At 41.1% G+C, this 18,082-nt stretch overlaps 1 protein-coding gene across 1 annotated transcript in view; it reads right to left on the reverse strand.

Annotated features, from left to right (window-relative positions):
• ATP6V1A (ATPase H+ transporting V1 subunit A) overlaps positions 1 to 18,082 on the reverse strand; it is a 449,992-nt gene that overhangs the window by 342,947 nt on the left and 88,963 nt on the right. Inside the window, exon 5 of the mRNA XM_044072828.1 lies at positions 16,114 to 16,276. Within this exon, the coding sequence (XP_043928763.1) occupies positions 16,114 to 16,276 (163 nt within the window). The remainder of the gene's footprint in view (positions 1 to 16,113; positions 16,277 to 18,082) is intronic.

Genomic DNA, 18,082 nt, shown 5'->3' on the forward strand with positions numbered 1-18,082 from the left:
ATCTTTGGTAAGGTTATTGTCTATCGCTGGTTTGCATGTCCCAAGGTGGAGTGATGTCTCTTCTGGGTGGACTGAGATGCAACACCCTCTTCAGGAAATGCATAACTTGCAGTTGAAAATACAAAGGAGAATCCAACATTAAGCTGGCTGAAACAGCAGAAGCATCAACCTTTTAAAGATGTATAATACAGACCAGTTTTGTAAACGTCTGGCAGGTAATTTAAGAACAGTGATACGTGGGCTGTGTTTGAGAGGCACCAGAAGGAGTATCTTTTCCATTTGGTTAGGCATGGTCTCCTTGTTAGGTTTCCTGGCCTCCCTCATAACTCTAAAACCATGTGCATGGATGAGAAGAGTACTAGATCATCCAAGTTGTTAGCTTTACAGTACTCAGGTTGGGGTGAATTAGGGACCCTTTTTTCTGTGCAAGAGGTCCATATACAGAAGGAATATGTTTGGTTCTGCACTTATTAGGCTTAGCAGAGACAAGGACAATGCTATCAGAGCCAAAAGGATGCTATCACTATAACATTTGCCTGTCCTTTTTAATCTTCTGCAATATCCTGCAGATCAGGTGTATGAGAGAGAAAGCATACAGAAGTAGACCAGGCTAAATCAGGGAGAAGGCATTTATTTTTTAGGCTGCTGGAGAAGCAAAACTGTGTACTTCTGGCATACCCTTATTTGTTCACCACATCTAGAGAGGATTCCCTGATCAACAGTGCAGATTAACCTAGAATATGCTCAGTCCTTTTGTCAAAACATACTGTTGAAAGTGGATGCAGGCTACTCAGAATTGAAAATCTGTTTTATGGGTAATGTCCCATGCCTGCATTGTTCATCTGTACAGAACACTGAAGATTCCCTGTACCCAAAATCTGTCCAAATGCTTTCAATGCTAATAAATACCATCATTTCTTTCACAATAAACATGCTGGTTTTGAATGCTCCTGTCCCATGTGCCCTAGACTTTCAAGAATCCCACATGCCCCCCCCCCCCCCCCCCCAGTCAAGTCTGTGGACTCTGCAATAAGAGTCTGACTGCCTTGACCTAGTATGAATGTCAACCCTAAACTGAGGTGTACCTGCCTTTTCCAGCATGAGACATCTTCATTTATGCAGGCTGTGATGAGATGGACACCTCCAGCAGCTGAAGTGCTGACACAGTCTGTTCCTCAGCTACTACTGCTACTGTCATGTGTAGTCATGTTAGCAAAAACAGAAAAATGCACAATACCACATAACCAAGAAGCCTGAGGTACTCCCTTGCATTAATGGAAAACTTCTTCATGGTATTCAGAAGAAAGGAAGTTGAGTACCTTGTACTCAGAGAAGTCCTTCTGGAGTTACATGTCAAACAGTGCACGCAAGAAAAACAATTGTCTTACTGGAATTAGGTTTGATTTGGAGAGGTTGAATGAAAAGTCATGTTAAAAAGCATATATAGGTAAAATTCAAGGCCCTCTGCATCTCCTCCAAGGAGACTGCCTGTACCAAGCAAACATCCAGGTATGGGTAAAATCTGGATACCTTTGTTTGACAAAGCTATTACTGTAGCCAGGCATTTTAAAAAGACTCTGGGTACATGGGAGAAGCTAATGGCAAAGTGGGCAAAATAAAAATTATTTTTCCCTGCTTCAAGTGTTTGGAACCATCCCAGCTTATGTAAGCAGCCATCCTTCAAATTCAGAGCCAGGATGACAAAGAAGGCCTGGAGTAACAGTAGTAGACAGGAGGTCTTGAATGGTCAGCATTTTCAATTTTGAGGTGATTAGGAACTTGCTTAGTCTTGAGAGATCCAGAAGAGGATTCAACATGCCTCATTTTAGGCACCAAGAACAGCCTAGAGTAAAATCCTAAATTCTCTTCTTCTTTCACTCTCTCGCTCTACAGCCTCATTGTCCAGCATTTCCTTTAGCAAAGGCAAAATCAGCATTACTTAGTCTTTTGGATTTGCAAGGATATCCCATAACTCTGGTCTGTTTTTGAAGTTGAACTGTAACCTCTACTCTGGTGTCAGGATGCTTTAGACTAACTGGTCATGGGTTAGAATTTTTTTCTTTTTTTTTCCAGACATTTCTAGACAACCTTCTACTCTCCATGAAAGTGGAAGTAGAGTTCCAGGATTTGGGGCTGGGGAGGGAGTACCCAGGATGTGTGAATGGCTGTTCCCTCAGAGTCTCAGGCCTGAGACCACCAGCCTTCTCTTTAGATTTTGTTTGACACTCTCTTGTACTTGGATCCCTTAGTACAGACTGGGTTTGCTTCTCTCGTTTGGAGTATTTATTTTATTTTTGTTTGTTAACTGGGAGAGTGTGCCTGTTATAGGACCCTTATCAGCAAATTCCCAGACTATGTAGCAAAGATTTTACAAACACACAACTAAAATACATGCATATACAAAGTGATATGCACTACAGGCAGTGTAAACATTAAGAAACTTAATACATGAAATATCTCAAATTAAGTATATTCCAAAAAGGAAAGTAGACTGAAAATATAGTTCTGTGAAACTAAGCAGATTTAGAAGATGATGTATTTGGAAACGGAGGAGAGAAAGAATACAAGTAAAATTAATGGTATTACTGTGTGACAGAGCCAGGATAGGCCTTGAACCTATAATGAAGTGGTGAGCTAAAAGCTGGAATTATACAGGTAAGGAAAATATTTAGATGGGATAGATACTGGACTGGAAAGACAAAAAGAAAGTTAAATATTTACACTATTTACAGAGGATAGTCATCTTGGAGATGCCGGTGGTACGGCAGTAGCGTTGTTACCTCACAGCAAGAGGTTCTCCCGTTCGATTCTCGGCGTGGCTTGGGAATGCCTTCTGTGTGGAGTCTGAATGTCCTCCCCGTGGTGGGATAGCGTTCGAAAGACATGCGTGCGTAAATGGGCGTGCCTTCGTTGAAGGCTGGGCATCGAGCTGGTACCTCGGCGTTTCATAAAAATCTACTGCCAATCATTAGCGGACCGGAGTTCCGCTGTGGTGACCCCTTGCCGGGAAAAAGCCGAAAGACGAACAACAACAGAGGATAGTCATCTTCAGGTATCATAGTTTGGATTAAATGAAAAATGTAAGCAATTAAGGAACATGGTGCATCAACCCATATCTCTAAATAGGTACATTTGATTTGTAGTTGTAGATGTTCCTTTAATTTTTTTTTTTGCTTTGCTTGTTTTAATACCTGGAAGTTGTCTCTTGAAGTATGTTCTGCAGCCAAACCATTTCAAGATGCAGGGACATGATATTCAAGTATAAAGGGGGGGAATCTGTACAGTTTTAGTAACAAGTTATTCCAAACAGTACCCGAGATCTCAAACACCTTTAATTCATTAGCAAGGGGAGAACAAATGCCTTCATTAAGCAGTTTAAAGGAGAAAGTGTTTAGAAGGTAAGTTGATCTTGCTGAGATAGGTACCATGGGGCATATAGGCCTGATCTGGCTGGCTGATTTCTGCTGAACTTAGGTGCCTGGCAGTGACTGCAGTATTGCCTTTTTTCCTACACTCTACTGGTAAACACCTTTATTGGGGGGTCTGAGCAGTAGCATCTTATCCATGGATGTATTTATCACGTAGAGATTGCTGGTAATTTAACATATGGGTCTGGCAGATCAGTGGTATGAATTCTAGGGTACCAGAAATAGTTTTCTTTCCAACTCTGTTGAGAGCTCCACTCAGCCTGTTAATAGGAAACAAGTTCATGGAGGAGGTGAAAGACGAATCCCTTGCTGGAATCCATGGACACCATATGTGGATCAGGCACTGGGTTCTTTTACAGAAATGTGTGATTCTCGGATCTGAAAGAACCGGTCAGGCTTTATGGAAGGGTGTGTGTGTGTGTGTGGGGGGGGGGGGTGCAGGTTACAGGATATCTCCAAAGGAGAGATGATCTAGAGGTCAGGCAGAGGACAAAGTATCCTCAACAGCTGAATCATAAATGGAAGGATGGCGATCTAGAACATTTAAGCAAGCTCATTCTCCTCTGTATCTCAGGCATAAGAATCCTCCAACAGAGCTCCACGGACTCTTAGAAACACCCCCCCCCCGACACCTCATGAATTTACAAAGCTGGCTGCCTGAGCTAAAGGAAACTCGAAGTACTGGGCTAGTTGGAAAAGTTCTTGGGAAGAAGCCTGTGAAGTGGACAGGGCTGAGGATGTGCTTGATCTCAGCCTGGGCAAGCTACAGGACACTGGTTTGGTCTTTAGTGCTTGCAGCCTCAGTTTCTCCGAAGAAACCACCAAACAAATCTCTGTTCATAGGTGGGCAACCAAAACCTCCACACAGTCTCTGGAAATCTTATAGCAAATTAAGACTGAAGGGATACTGCCCTTCCCTTCAGTGACCCCAAAATAGTAGCTGCGACTCTGAGTGGCCTCAGAGCAGGCTGACATGAACAGCTTTGGTCCAGGAGGACATGCTAGTGGCCAAAAGCAAGGCAGCCTGCAAGGCAGTCACACGAGAGGCCTTAGCAAAAAATTCCTAAGCCAGGAGCTAAGAAAGCACCTCACCAACTTCAATGTCACTGGACCTAGGGAAATGGGTGGCTTCTGTCAAGTTGTCCACAGTTTTCCAATGCTCTTCTTTTTTTGCTTTTTTTTTTGATAAAACTTATTATCTGAGTGTTTGCACTTTGTAAGTAGGTTTCTGGAGCCCTTACTCAACACTACAGCAGTACAGGACCAGAAGCACACATTCTTAAAGGATGGGATTTCCTAAAGAGTCCTAGTTCTCTTTCTGACTGCACATGGGGTGAATAAAGCAGTGTGGGCAGACATTCAAGTTATTAGCCACACCGTGCATGCCCTTACATAGAATCTTGTTTACCACAATCTAAGCAATTGCTCTTTTTACATCCAAATCAGACATTGGTCTACAAAAACGTTACAAAATCACAGCATAGACGTTCCCTACTGGGGTACCTTACCCTTCAAAAACAGGTCAACCCAGCAGAATGAGAACATTCGAACTGCATGCAACTGTATGCTAATATTATGCCAAGAAAGAGCTAAAGATGAAGTTGGAAGACACCCCTCATATCCCACTTATGTCCTCATGTCGATGTGGAATGGATTTGACTGAAGCTGCTGAAGGAAGGTACAGTTCTAGAAGCTGAGACAACTGTTAGGATACCTGTAGGCAGGATATCACACTGATAAGACAGTCAGTTGCAGAGGCCTTTGGTGCGACTCCTTGCAAGCTATACAGCCCACTCTGACACAGGAAACCCATAACATGCATTTAAACCTATTGGAAACATTCACCATCCAAATCAATACCATATTCATGGGCGACTTTAATTACCCCACTATTAACTGGGAATCATATACAAGAACAAATATACAGGCAGATTCATGGACTTGTAAAACTCCCTGGACTAGATTGTCAATACATCAATCAGGGGCGCAAACATACTGAATCTGGTCCTGACTAATATGGGAAGAGTGCTACACACCATCTAGTGTAACGTCTTCACTGGTAAGGTCATACACAAAATGTTCTCCTATGAAGTAAAAATAAAGCCTGGAACCCCAGCTAACCATGGAATATTCAGGAACTACTCTAAGGCTAACGTCCGGCTATTAATTGATAATTTAGGCAACATCACAAGCCCACATAAACCCTGAGAACACTGCTGCCTATGCAAAATTGTTTAAAGAAACCCTATACAAGCATGTTAATAGCTGCATACAGGCAGCTGTACCAATCAGTAAGAAGTACAGAAAGTACAGCTGTGTAAACTTACCATAAATGTAGATGTTCAAGTGTATTCACTGTTGCATTCATTACATTTGGGTAATCTGCTGGCAGGTTGCCCTCAGTCGGCCTGAATAACAAAGTCTTGGGTCCTGCATCGGTTGCCGTCTCCTCTTCCATCAGGTCGTCAGGGGTAGAAAACATGCAGCAGACGCCATTTTATTCAGTTTTTCTTGCCCTAGATGTCAGGTGCCCCCCAAATGGGGAGCAAAAAAAAAAAAAAAATGCAAACAGTAACATATGTAAATGCACTTTTAGCAACAAACTTTACCTTCATCTAAAAGCAAATACATCACAAAGGCTTTAGAATATAGTGAAGGAAAGAGAAGTTATAGAAAAGGGGGATGGCGGGTGGGTAACCCGGACTGCAACAGTGAATACACTCTCATCTACATTTATGGTAAGTGTATACAATTGTACTATGTTCTTCGTGTTTCACTGCTGCAGTCATTACATTTGGGTAGAATCCCAAAGCTATGGATGGGAGGATGGAATTAAATAGCATTAGGAGCAGGTATAAGACCCTGCAGAACTGCAGTGGCAAAGCCTGCCCTGGATTTAGAGAAGAGGGGCAAATGATAATGCTTTGTGAAGGTATGAACAGAGCTCCAAGTAGCAGCTTCCGGAATGTCTTTGGTTGGAACTCCCCTGAGAAAGGCTGCTGAGGCAGAGGCAGCCCTGGTGGAATGTGACCAGATTCCCTTGGGCACAGGTTTACCATGATGCAAGTAGCAGAAACAAATGCAGTGGCTTAACCACTTAGAAATAGTCTCTTTTGATATAGCCTTCCCCTCTGATCCTGAAGCAAATGCCACCAGTAGTTGTTCAGACTTTTAGAGATTTGGTCCTGTTTAAGTAGAATCTTAGTTGTCTGTGCACGTCCAATGAATGCAGAATCCGCTCCCCCTTGTTCTGTGGATTTGGGTAAAATGTTGGCAGGTGAATAGTTTGGTTAAGAGCCACACTGGATACCACTTTAGGCATAAAGGAAGGATTGGTCATAAGGGACACCCTGTCCGGGTAAAATGTAATAAAAGGCTCCACAGCCATGAGAGCCTATAGTTCTGAAACCCTTCTTGCTGAAGTAATTGCCAAAAGGAAAGCTGTTTTCCAAGATAAAAAAAGTTTATATCCGCAGTGGCTGCTGATTCAAAAGGAGGCAGGGTGAGTTTTTCCACCACAAAATTGAGGTCCCATGCAGGAGTTGGTGATCTTCTGGGAGGCCTTACATTTTTGGCCCCTCTAAGATACTGTTTTAGGATGAGAAAAGATGGGAGGCTCCATGTTGTAATGAGCCGAGATGGCAGAGGCATGGATTTTTATTGAAGAAAAAGACAGGCCTTTGTCAAGCATCTCAGTCAAGTATTGTAAAATCTGAGGGATATTTGGTTTTGCTGTGTCCGTTCCTTGTGCTTGGTTCCAAGCACAGAATCTCTTCCATTTATCAGCATAAGATTTTCTAGTACTAGGCCTTCTGGCTTCCAAAATGACATCCATCACAGACTTACTGAGAGGTGTTGTTTGAATAATTACATTATTAGCCATGCTGCAAGGTTCAGAGTTTGGAGCTGAATGTGCAGAATTTGATTGTTCTGCCGAGACAGTAGATTAGGTATTTGAGGCAAGTACCAAGGAGGGAGTTGAGACATATTCCTTAGAATTGGGTACCAGTGCTGGCAAGGCCAGTCCGGAGCAATTAGGATCATTTTGGTTTTTCCTGTCTGACCTTTAGTAAGACCTTGGAGAGAAGAGGCAGAGGGAGAAAGGCATACACCGATAGGTTTTTCCAACTGAAGGATAGGGCATCCACTTTCCATGCTTGTCTGTGATAAGTCCTTGTGCAGAACCTGTCCAGTTGATAATTTGGGGAAGAGGCAAATAGATCTATATCTGCGCTCCCCCATTTCTGTGTTACCATGCTGAAGATTTGTGGATCCAGTTTCCACTCGTGCAGGTCCATAACATTTCTGCTTAGGTCATCTGCCAGAGTATTTTGTTTTCCTGGCAGGAATTGAGCTTGAAGATGTACTTGGTAAATCAAGGCTGTGTTCCACAATGCCATGGCTAGTCTGCAAAAGGGGGTAGGAATGTGTACCCCCCCTGCTTATGTACCACATAACCGTGGTGTTGTCCATCTTTATCATTAGTTGTCCTGGATAAAGTAAGTCCTTGAAGGCTGTCAGGGCATTCTGAACAGCTAGCATCTCTTTCTGGTTGATATGCAGATGCATTTGTTTTGGGCTCCATATGCCCTGAATGCATCTCCCCGCCAGGTGGGCCTCCCAAGCATAGTCTGATGAGTCTGTAGTTAGGGTTTGGGTGGCAGGGGGTAGAGTGAATGACAGTCCCTTGTTTTGGTGACATGTCTCTGCCCACCAAAGAAACTCCTGCTGTAGGCAGGGAATGAGAGGAATCATTGTTTCCAGACTGTGACAATGTTGACTCCATAAACTTTTTAGGTACCATTGAAGTTTCCTCATATGCAGTCTTGCATATGGAATTAGTAGAATGCAGGATGCCATGAACCCCAAAGCCTGCAGAATTTGTCTGGCAGATAACTGGGTTTTTGTTGTCATCTGTTTGAAGTATGTTGTCAGTTGCCTTTGTTTGTATGGTGTAAGGTAAGCCATCTGGGCAGTTGTATTCAAGCTTGCACCCAGGAATGTAATTATTTGAGAGGGTACCAGTTGTGATTTCTTTTCGTTTATGGTGTACCCTAGGCATGCTAGAAGCCTTTTTACAAACGCCAGATGTTGAAGAAGAGTGTCCTTGTCCTCTGCTTGAATGAGACAGTTGTCCAGATAAGGGTAAATTTGAATGCTTCTTTGTCTGCAGAATGCAATTACTGGTGCCAGGCACTTTGTAAAGACCCTGGGCGCAGTAGATAAGCCAAAGGGCAGTGCAGAGAATTGGTAATGCATAAAACCTGCCTTGAAGAGGAGGTATCTTCTGCATGATTAACTTATTGGGATATGCAGGTATGCCTCTTTTAAGTCTAGAGTCACTAACCAAGCGTTCCTGCCCAGCATAGGCAGTAGCTGTTGTAAAGTCAGCATTTTGAATTTTGGAATGTCCAGGAACGTGTTCAAAATCGATAAGTCCAGTATCGGATGCCAAGCATAGTCTTGTTTGGGTACCAGGAACAGCCGAATAAAATCCTTGTCCTTTTTCCTGTTCTGGTACTGGATGAATAGCCCCCATATCCATGAGGGACATGACTTGTTTCTGAGTCTCTGCCCATTGAATTTGCGGCAGATCTGGCCAACCGTCTGGAATTGGCAAAGTATGGAAATGAAATCTGTACCCCTGGGATACTGTGTTTAATACCCACTTGTCCTGGGTAATTAACTGCCCATTTTGAGTATGAAGTGCTAATTTTCCCCCCAAGGGGACTGCCAAAAGATAAGTGCTTGGTGATAGTAGAGGGAAGTCATTGAGACTGCTTACTGTAGGGCTGTGCTTAGTTTCTTCCAGATTTGGAGGTGGAAGCACCCCATTGCTTTGACCTGCAAGAACCCTATGATTGGTATCTAGAGCCTTTTGAGCACCTGGATTTGCCTTGCGAGGGTATGGTGGACACAGGAAAGGACCAATTTTAGTAGGCCAGTGCCTGCTGAATCTGGGTGGCTGCATTTGTAAGAAATCTTTTACAGTTTGCATAGATTTAGCATAGTCTTCCATTTTCTTTAAAACCTCTTCTGCCTTGTTACCAAACAGAGTATCATGCTGTAAAGGGGCATCCAACAATTTAACTTTAACATGATCAGGCAGATTTTGCTCCTTGAGCCAGACATGCCTTCTAATCACAGATCCAGTAACTGAGGCCCTGTAAGAGGCCTCCAAGGAATCAAAACCACATTGCAAAGTATACTTTCCAACCTGTTCTGCTGCATGCAATAAATCCTGTAATTCTTTATTTTCCACACAATCAGAAATCAACATCATTTTCTGTTTCAATAAGCCCATAACATGCTATTGATATTTAAGCATATGAAACTGGCAATTTAAGGCCCAAATTGCCAAGGTTGCAGACGTATAAACCTTCTTTCCCCATCTACCCAGCACCCTGGAATCTCTATCAGAGGGGGTAGGATTTTTGGCTGTAGAGCCCTTTACACCTTTGGGACCCTGTGAAATAGTTTCAGAATCAGCAGCAGGATTTTTGAACAGAAATTTGTGGGGGTCAGGAACCCTGTAATATCTGTCTGGCTTACTAGGAGCCGGAGGTAGGGAATCAAGAGCCATGCTTGATTCCAAAAACACATCAACAATGTCTAATACAGGAGGTATAGCCAAAGGTCTATGCTGTGGAAGAAGGAAATCCCTAAGCCTCTTTTTTGATTCAGAGAAATCCTAACTCTCCCAATGAAAATGTTCCCTTAAAGTATGCAAGGTTTCTCCAAAAGAATAATCCTCAGGAGGAGATGCAGATTGGATGAATTCTTCTGCATCTGAATCCTCATATGGTGGTATAGAAAATTCCTGATCAGAAGAGGAATCAGAAAAAATGGAAACCTGATCTGAAGATTCAGAATCAGTGTCTTGCCTAGGCCTCTTAGCAGAGGGGGGGGGGGGGCTGGGAACCCCTGATCAAGGTAATTAAGTCTTCATCCATTTTGATAATCTATTTTTTAGGCGTGGCTCATGAGTCGGTTTTTTAGAATTAGATGTTTTTGATCTTGTTCTTGAAGCTGGCATCAGTTTTATATAAAAATGTTGAGGACTGAAAACACCCTCAGAAGCCGGTGCCTGCTCAGCGTCTCCAGACCCATCCAAGGGAGAGACATCCGCGGGTTCAATACTCTGAGAATCGCACAGCATACCGGACTCCGCATGGGTCTCGGTAGAGGCCTGCGACTCAAAAGCAGCGGGTATCGGGGGCTGCTAAAGCGCCTCACCGAGTACCAGCGACTGGCTTAGGAGAAGCTTAGTCATCGGTTTTGGACCTCGACGGTCTGTCTCTTTCTTTGTGCTTTTTGTGAACTCCGGTAGTCGGATTGCTAACCAATGACATTTCAAAGTAATTAAATCTGGATCCAAAATATTTTGAAGCAAAAATGTACCAACACTTAGTGAGTTTGTTAAATCTAGCACAAAACCGACAGCAAGGCACGTTATGAGCTGGGCCTAGGCAAGGAATACAGTACAAATGAAAAGCCTTATGAGGTATTTGCTTCCCACAAATAATGTAATTATTAACTTTTACTGACATCGGTAAGGAGCAAGAAAAAGTTTCCCCAATGGGGTACTTAGCTTTAGTTGAAGACTTCGGTTCTGAAACTTGAATGCAAAAATTTCAGGAGTCGGCCGACTGGCACTTGCGAACTGCTTCTGCTTCAGGCACCACGTGGCAAGAAAGACTGAATAAAATGGCGTTGGCTGCATGTTTTATACCCCTGACGACCTGACATCATGGAAGAGGAGACAGCAACTGACGCAGGACCCAAGACTTGGTTATTCAGGCTGACTGAGGACAACCTGCCAGCAGACTACCCAAATGTAATGACTGCAACAGTGAAATACGAAGAACACCTAACAAAAAACAACCCACTCTGGTGGAATCACAATATCAATAGGCTATACAACAGGAGGAAGAAAATCATGACAAAAATTAGGAGGTGCAGTACCCTGTAGGATAAAAGCATTTTCTCCAAACTTAAACAACTCTGAGGACAAATAGTCTACCAAAGCTAAATTTGAGGTAAAAATGGGCTCCCAGGCCAAAGGACAACCACAAATCATTGTTCAGCTATGTCAGCAACCTCAAAGGCAATAACAATTCTGTTCAGAGCTCATTGTTAAATGGAACCACCTATACTGAGCCATAAGATGCAGCAAACCTACTGGCCAACAAATTCAGTTCCAACTTTACCCCCCCAACCTTCCTTCAGGAAATACAATCAAATACAACTCCCCCTACTATCACTAGGGAACCAGTCCATAATGCTCCAAGACAAAGAACAATACACCAATGAGCCCAGTTTCCCAAGATGCCTTCTACATAGCATGAAACATGACTCATCAAGCCTTCTGGAATTGCTATTTAACTGTAGCCTCCAAACAGGGTCCATGCCTCACGTATAAAGAGAACCAGAAATTCCTCTGTACAAAGGTGGGCCATCTACAGACTCTGAAGTCTCACTAGTCTTGTACACAAAGCCATTAGAAAAATTATCATGTAAATGATCAATAATGATATAGGAAACCTCCAAACACTGGACCAAACTCAGTTTGGTTTTGTCAAGGGCAGGTCATGCTTACTCAGCTTTGTGGAATTCTTTGAGAAGGTCACCAAAGCAATGAATAAGGGCAAAACTGTTCACACTGCTTACTTTGACCTGGCCAAGGCATTTGATACAATACCCCACTCAGGCATTGTTGACGCTGCCTACTTTGACCTGGCCAAGGCATTTGATACAATACCCCACTCAGGCATTGTTAAACTCAAGAGGTTAGGTATGAATGTTTATGTCACCCAGTAGCTAGCCAGCCGGCTCACAGACAGGACCCAGGAAGATGGAATTGGGGAGTCCACCAGTAGACAAGCCAGTCACAAGCACAGTCCCTCAGAGATCAGTCCTAGGACCACTCCTTTTTGGCATTTACTTCTCTGAAATCAAAGCTAATGTCAACAGCCTCTGGATTTCAGAATAGGAGCAGTCATAGCATCCCCCAACACAATGTTCTTCAGGAAGGGGTGACACACAAATAACTGGTGTCAGAGCTATGAACTAAAACTAAATGCCAAGAAATGCAGAAAAGTATCCTTTGGGGAAGTCATCCACCACTGGTAACCATCATGCTGACAACACAACCCTAAGAGTTGAGCTAGTAGTCCGGGACTTGGGACACAGACATAATCTAGCCTTTGACAATCATGTCTCTATAGTAGTGAGGAAATCAGTCTATGTTGTGCAACTTCTAAACAAAGGTATGGTATCTAGGTCTAAGGAAGTCACTGTTCCACTGGAGTCAGCATTCAGACCTGTCACAGAGTACAATGCTCCCTTTGGTATGTACGTAACCATGGACATGCAACTGAACATCCACAGAGGTTCCTCACTAAAAGAATACATGATGTAAGTAACAACTCCTATGCAGACTGCCTCAAGGCCCTATCCCCGTATAGTCTCCTACAGTCTGTTGAGGTGAGACTTATGCCTGGTGTACAAGGCATTGTCAGACCCTCCTGATGGATCTCCTGCATATCCGCAAAACAAACATCAGAATTACCTGTTCTAAAGAATTAAACCTTGCCTGGGATATAAATAGGACCTACTGGAGAAAGGTATGTATCCCAGAAACTACCCCTTCTCTGGAACAGGCTCCCCAGCCTTGTGAAAAAGAGTTCCTTCCTAATCCTATTCAAGTGTGGGTTGGACAACTGAATGGGGAACAGGAAATTAATTCCTGGTTTGGCACCCATGTCTAATGGACACAGGCAGCCTATAAATGGTTCATCTCCCAGGCCCATGCTTACACTTATCAAGGGTACAAGAACTTGTCAGAGATTAAAAAAACATAAAAGTCCTGGAACAGTCGACAAAATAAAATACCACGAACCAGTCTGTTCCTGGTTACAACATGTAAGACACTAGCACAAATGGAATGGCAGCAAAATCTCTATTTAACTCTGTTTACCGACTTAAAAACATACAGGTTAAGCACTTTCATCTAATAAAATTGACTTCATCAGAACAATACTCCTCACACAATGTTTTTCTTAAATACATGCTCATACCAATCACATTTAATACAATTAACTCCATAATTAATTCTTAAAGTGCTAGTGTTGAATTCCTATTCTCCCTGTTGACTTAAATAACTAATGTTTAATACAATTAAGGCCAATAATATCTGGCAGTGCATCTAAGACATTCCCCTTTGGGAAAGTAAATGATATGTGGTTAAAACCTATATATAAGAAAATTGGGCATATTGTCATTGACTCTTGGGATTTTTTGGGTAGACTTCAGCCAGGTTTAGCCACTGAAGTGGAGTGGTTAATAACTATTGATGTGGTCGACCTGTTTTCAAGTATTCCACAAGAGGAAGGCCTATCAAGGTTTTACCAAAGTATTAAGAAATATGGTAACTTGTCCTGGGATAAAACCTCCCTGGTATTAGAATTTATGGATATGGTTTACACATAACTACATCATGCACGAAGGAGAATACTACAAACAAAGAAAAGGGGTAGCTATGGGGGCAGCGTGTGCCCCCATATTTGCTAACCTGTTTTTGTTGGATTGGGAAACAGAATATATATTCAAAACCGAATGATTTAGTAATATTATATGCTACCTCAGATTCTTGGATGATATATTTGTAATTTGGAAGGGCGATCTGCAGAAGTTAGAAGAGTTCAAACAATATTTAAATTCATGCAGTCAATGCTTGAAATTTACCTTTGATTTTGAAAGGGAATCTATTTCCCACTTGGATACTAGAATAACAAACAATGGGAAATTCAAATCCAATGTTTTTAGGAAGGAAACCTTCAGTAATTCCTATTTGCAATATACTAGTTGCCACCCCTTGGGTCAGAAAAGGAATATTATTAAAGGGCAATGTATTCGAGCAGCCCGGATTACCTCAGATTCCATGGACTTAAACAGTGAACTGGAATTGATAGGGGTGTTTTTCAGGAGCAGGGGTTACCTTGATGGAATAGTGACTGACGTCACCAATTATGTGAAAAGTGAGTGGGGGAAAAAATATAAACCACTTTTAGGGGTTGGCCCCACGAACAGTGAGGGAGCCACCAACAATAATAATAAATATATAAACTGTACAGTTAAAGATAACACTGATAAGGTTTTATTTAAAAGGGCATGTGTTTTACAATATGCACCATTCAGTAGGCAGATTAAGAATATTATACAGAAAAACTGGAATATTATGAAATTTGACAGTAATATATTTAGGATTGTGGGGGACATGCCACATTTTGTGTTTAGGAATGGTACAAATATGAAAATGCAACTGGAGAAGAAAATTAGGTACAAGTATAATGACAAAGCACAGAATGGTACCTACAAATGTGGCACATGTAACCAGTGTAGGTTTATTATTAATTCCCCTTCCATTGTACTAGAGAATATTAACAAGACAGATGTTAAATTCCAGAAGGGCAACTGTAGGTCCAAGCACCTGGTTTATCTTGCAAAGTGCACTAAGTGTCCATGTTTTTATGTTGGAAAAACCGATAGGTGCTTGAGAAATAGGATCTATGACCACAGTTATAGTATAAGAAAACAAGATGGAAACAATGCCCTATGGAAACATCTGAATGCAAGTGCTATATGTTCTTCTTTTCAATTTGGAATATTAGAACTGGTAAAATTTAATCCCAGGGGTGGTAACAAAGAAAATGCTGGGGGAAAAAGAGGCAAGGTGGCAGATCCGCTTAAATGTTTCTGTGCCCCCCGGTATTAATGAGTACATATCCATTAAACCCATATTGGAAAATAGTAGTTATTCGTTTTTTATGGTGGTATTTTTAAATAAATAAATATAATAAAAATATTTATATATTTTATATTTTGTATATATATTGAACATAAACAGACATTATATGAACTTTGCTTACATTTTTAATGAATTTTATTATATTATTTTATTAATTGTATTGAATAGGAGTTATTTAAGTCAATAGGGAGAATAGAAATTCAACACTAGCACTTTAAGAATTAATTATGGAGTTAATTGTATTAAATGTGATTGGTATGAGCATGTATTTAAGAAGAACATTGTGTGAGGAGTATTGTTCTGATGAAGTCTATTTTATTAGATGAAAGCGCTTAACCTGTATGTTTTTAAGTCAATAAACAGAGTTAAACAGAGATTTTGCTGCCATTCCGTTTGTGCTAGTGTCTTACATGTTGTAACCAGGAACAGACTGGTTCGTGGTATTTTATTAGCTTGTCAGAGATTTCGGATGCATGTCTAGGTTTAAAAAGGCCCTTGGGGTCATAATTATTTACTAGGCTAAGACTGCAAGGGTGAAGAGCACAATGAACTTTTCCCAAGCTTTCTAAATGAAAATGAAAAGAGTAGCAGGGCAGATTATGCTTGCTATTAAGAAAGAAATGTAGACTTGTACGGTGTCTTTACTAATGTCTTTTTAGTGTGAATTAAGAGCCAAGATGTTTACATTTATATCAACATCAGAGTCTGAATAGTACTGAAAAACAAAATGCAAAAACAGAGCCATAGTTATAAAAAATTCCTTAATGTCAATTCAGCAAAGAATAATATGCAAATGAAAAACAATATGCAACTGAAACCAGTCTGATCTATACCAAGTGGCATTTTATATTATTCCTCTTGGGAGTACATACTAACCTCTGGAAAGTCTCTTAGTACTTCAGACATCTCATTTCCTCGCTCCCCACATCCTACATAAATAATGACGTCACTGTTGGAAAATTTGGACAACGATTGCGATATGACCGTCTTACCACAACCAAAAGCACCGGGGATAGCTGTTGTACCTCCCTGTACACACCTGGTGGGCACAAAGAAAAACAGGCACAAATAAATAAGATGAATCAAGGCAACCTGGCAGTAGAAATAACATAGCTAACCTCCACAGCTCTGCAAGACTGCACTCTACCTATAAAACAGAAATTCGATTTTAATGGATATAGAGAAAAATACAGCTCTGCAACAAATTTTCAAAAGGCAAAATGCTGTCCACATGTCAGTCATTAAAAGTTCAGAGTTTAGTATTTAACTATATGGAAAGAAATGAGTGTCTCAAAATAGTACAAGGTTATTCTACAGACCAAGCGATGATAAACATTACCCTTCAGTTCCAGCTTCTCATAAACCAATTTAATTTTGAAACCATGGTAACAAGTGTTTATTCCAGTAGTAGTTAAGAGAATGGTAAAGGTGTTGCCAAAAGTAATAAGATATGGATCAATGTGGTCATGGGATAATATTGTCAGATGTTTGCCTCTCTAATAGACCAATGAAGATCCAAATGTAAAGAGAGTGTAAGAAAAGGCTGACATTGCTGGTGGGTCTTTATGCACAGAAAACTAGAGTCAGCTGGGATTTTATGAGTAGGACAATGGTAACATCTGGTTTCCATGAAGGAATATGGTTAATAAGAGTACATAAGAAGGGTTGGTGGCAAGAAAATATGTAGGAGGGTTTCTCTCTGGCAAGCCATATATAAACAAAGGAAGCAGACAGGGATATTCTCTCTGTTTTGCTACTTGTTTTATATTCAGACTAATTACCAAAGAATATATGGGACTCAAGTTAAAGGATAAAACTGGTATCACAATTAAGAAAAATTCTCTTTTTTGCAGATATTATTTTGCACTTGATAGACTCAGAAAATGACATTTCTATGATGGGGAATTTTTTGAGACCGTTTCAAGTCTTTTCAAGATATAAAATAAACTAAGCCTAAACAAAGGCTAAACTACGTGCCACACATAAATTGGTTCAGAATTCCCCATATTTATGGGGACATAAGATGAAGTATTTAGCAGTATGGATTAAAAGGATTCTGTTCTGGCGGCTAAGGATATGGAAATTCTTGATTATGGATACAAAAAATAAAAGCAGTTTTAAAAATGTTTTAGTCCCTTGAAAGTATGCATGACCTGTATATACAACTTATCGACTAGAGAAGTTGAGGATAATAAACAAAATAAAGTTGAAGCAACTTATTTGTGAGTGGATGCGGGCAAGAGTTAAGTGAGATAAGTTCTCCCCATAGAATAAGGTGGTTTAGATTTACTTATTTTAAAGGATACTTTAGAGCTATGCAGTAGAGGCTCATACAAGTAACTCAAGTTGAAAGTTAAAAATTGAAGTGGAAAGGGATGATGATGGGTTTGAGAAACTGTGGGGGGAGAGCAGGATTTTGGATGCAGGCTCTTAAAGAAAATAGCAACCACCATACAGACTATTATATTCATAAGGCAGAAGTAATCCAAAAAACTAAGCAATCACTGGAATAGAAGAAAATACATTTTACCAATAGGGATGACTGCAAGAAAGGTTACAGGAAATAGGCAAGAGGGACAGGAATGTACTGTTGAAGATTAGTAAAGGAACCTACGTATTGGGAGCACATAACTATGGAGGGTAAAGTAATAGACCGACATGATGCCAAGCAGAAGTTTGGACTGCAGGCTAAAGACTGCCTGCTCTACCAGGAAATAACAGTACTGGTACTAATCAAAAGAGTACTGGCAAAGAGAAAGAGCTACAGCAGTGCTAAGTGAAAGACCATCTTTGGCTGAGTTTTTAGTGGAGTCTAGAAAATAAGCTGCTCCTTAAAAAAAATAAT

The sequence above is a fragment of the Protopterus annectens genome, chromosome 5.part1 (assembly GCF_019279795.1).
Source record: "Protopterus annectens isolate FY-2018-M chromosome 5.part1, PAN1.0, whole genome shotgun sequence".
Taxonomy (NCBI): domain Eukaryota; kingdom Metazoa; phylum Chordata; order Ceratodontiformes; family Protopteridae; genus Protopterus; species Protopterus annectens.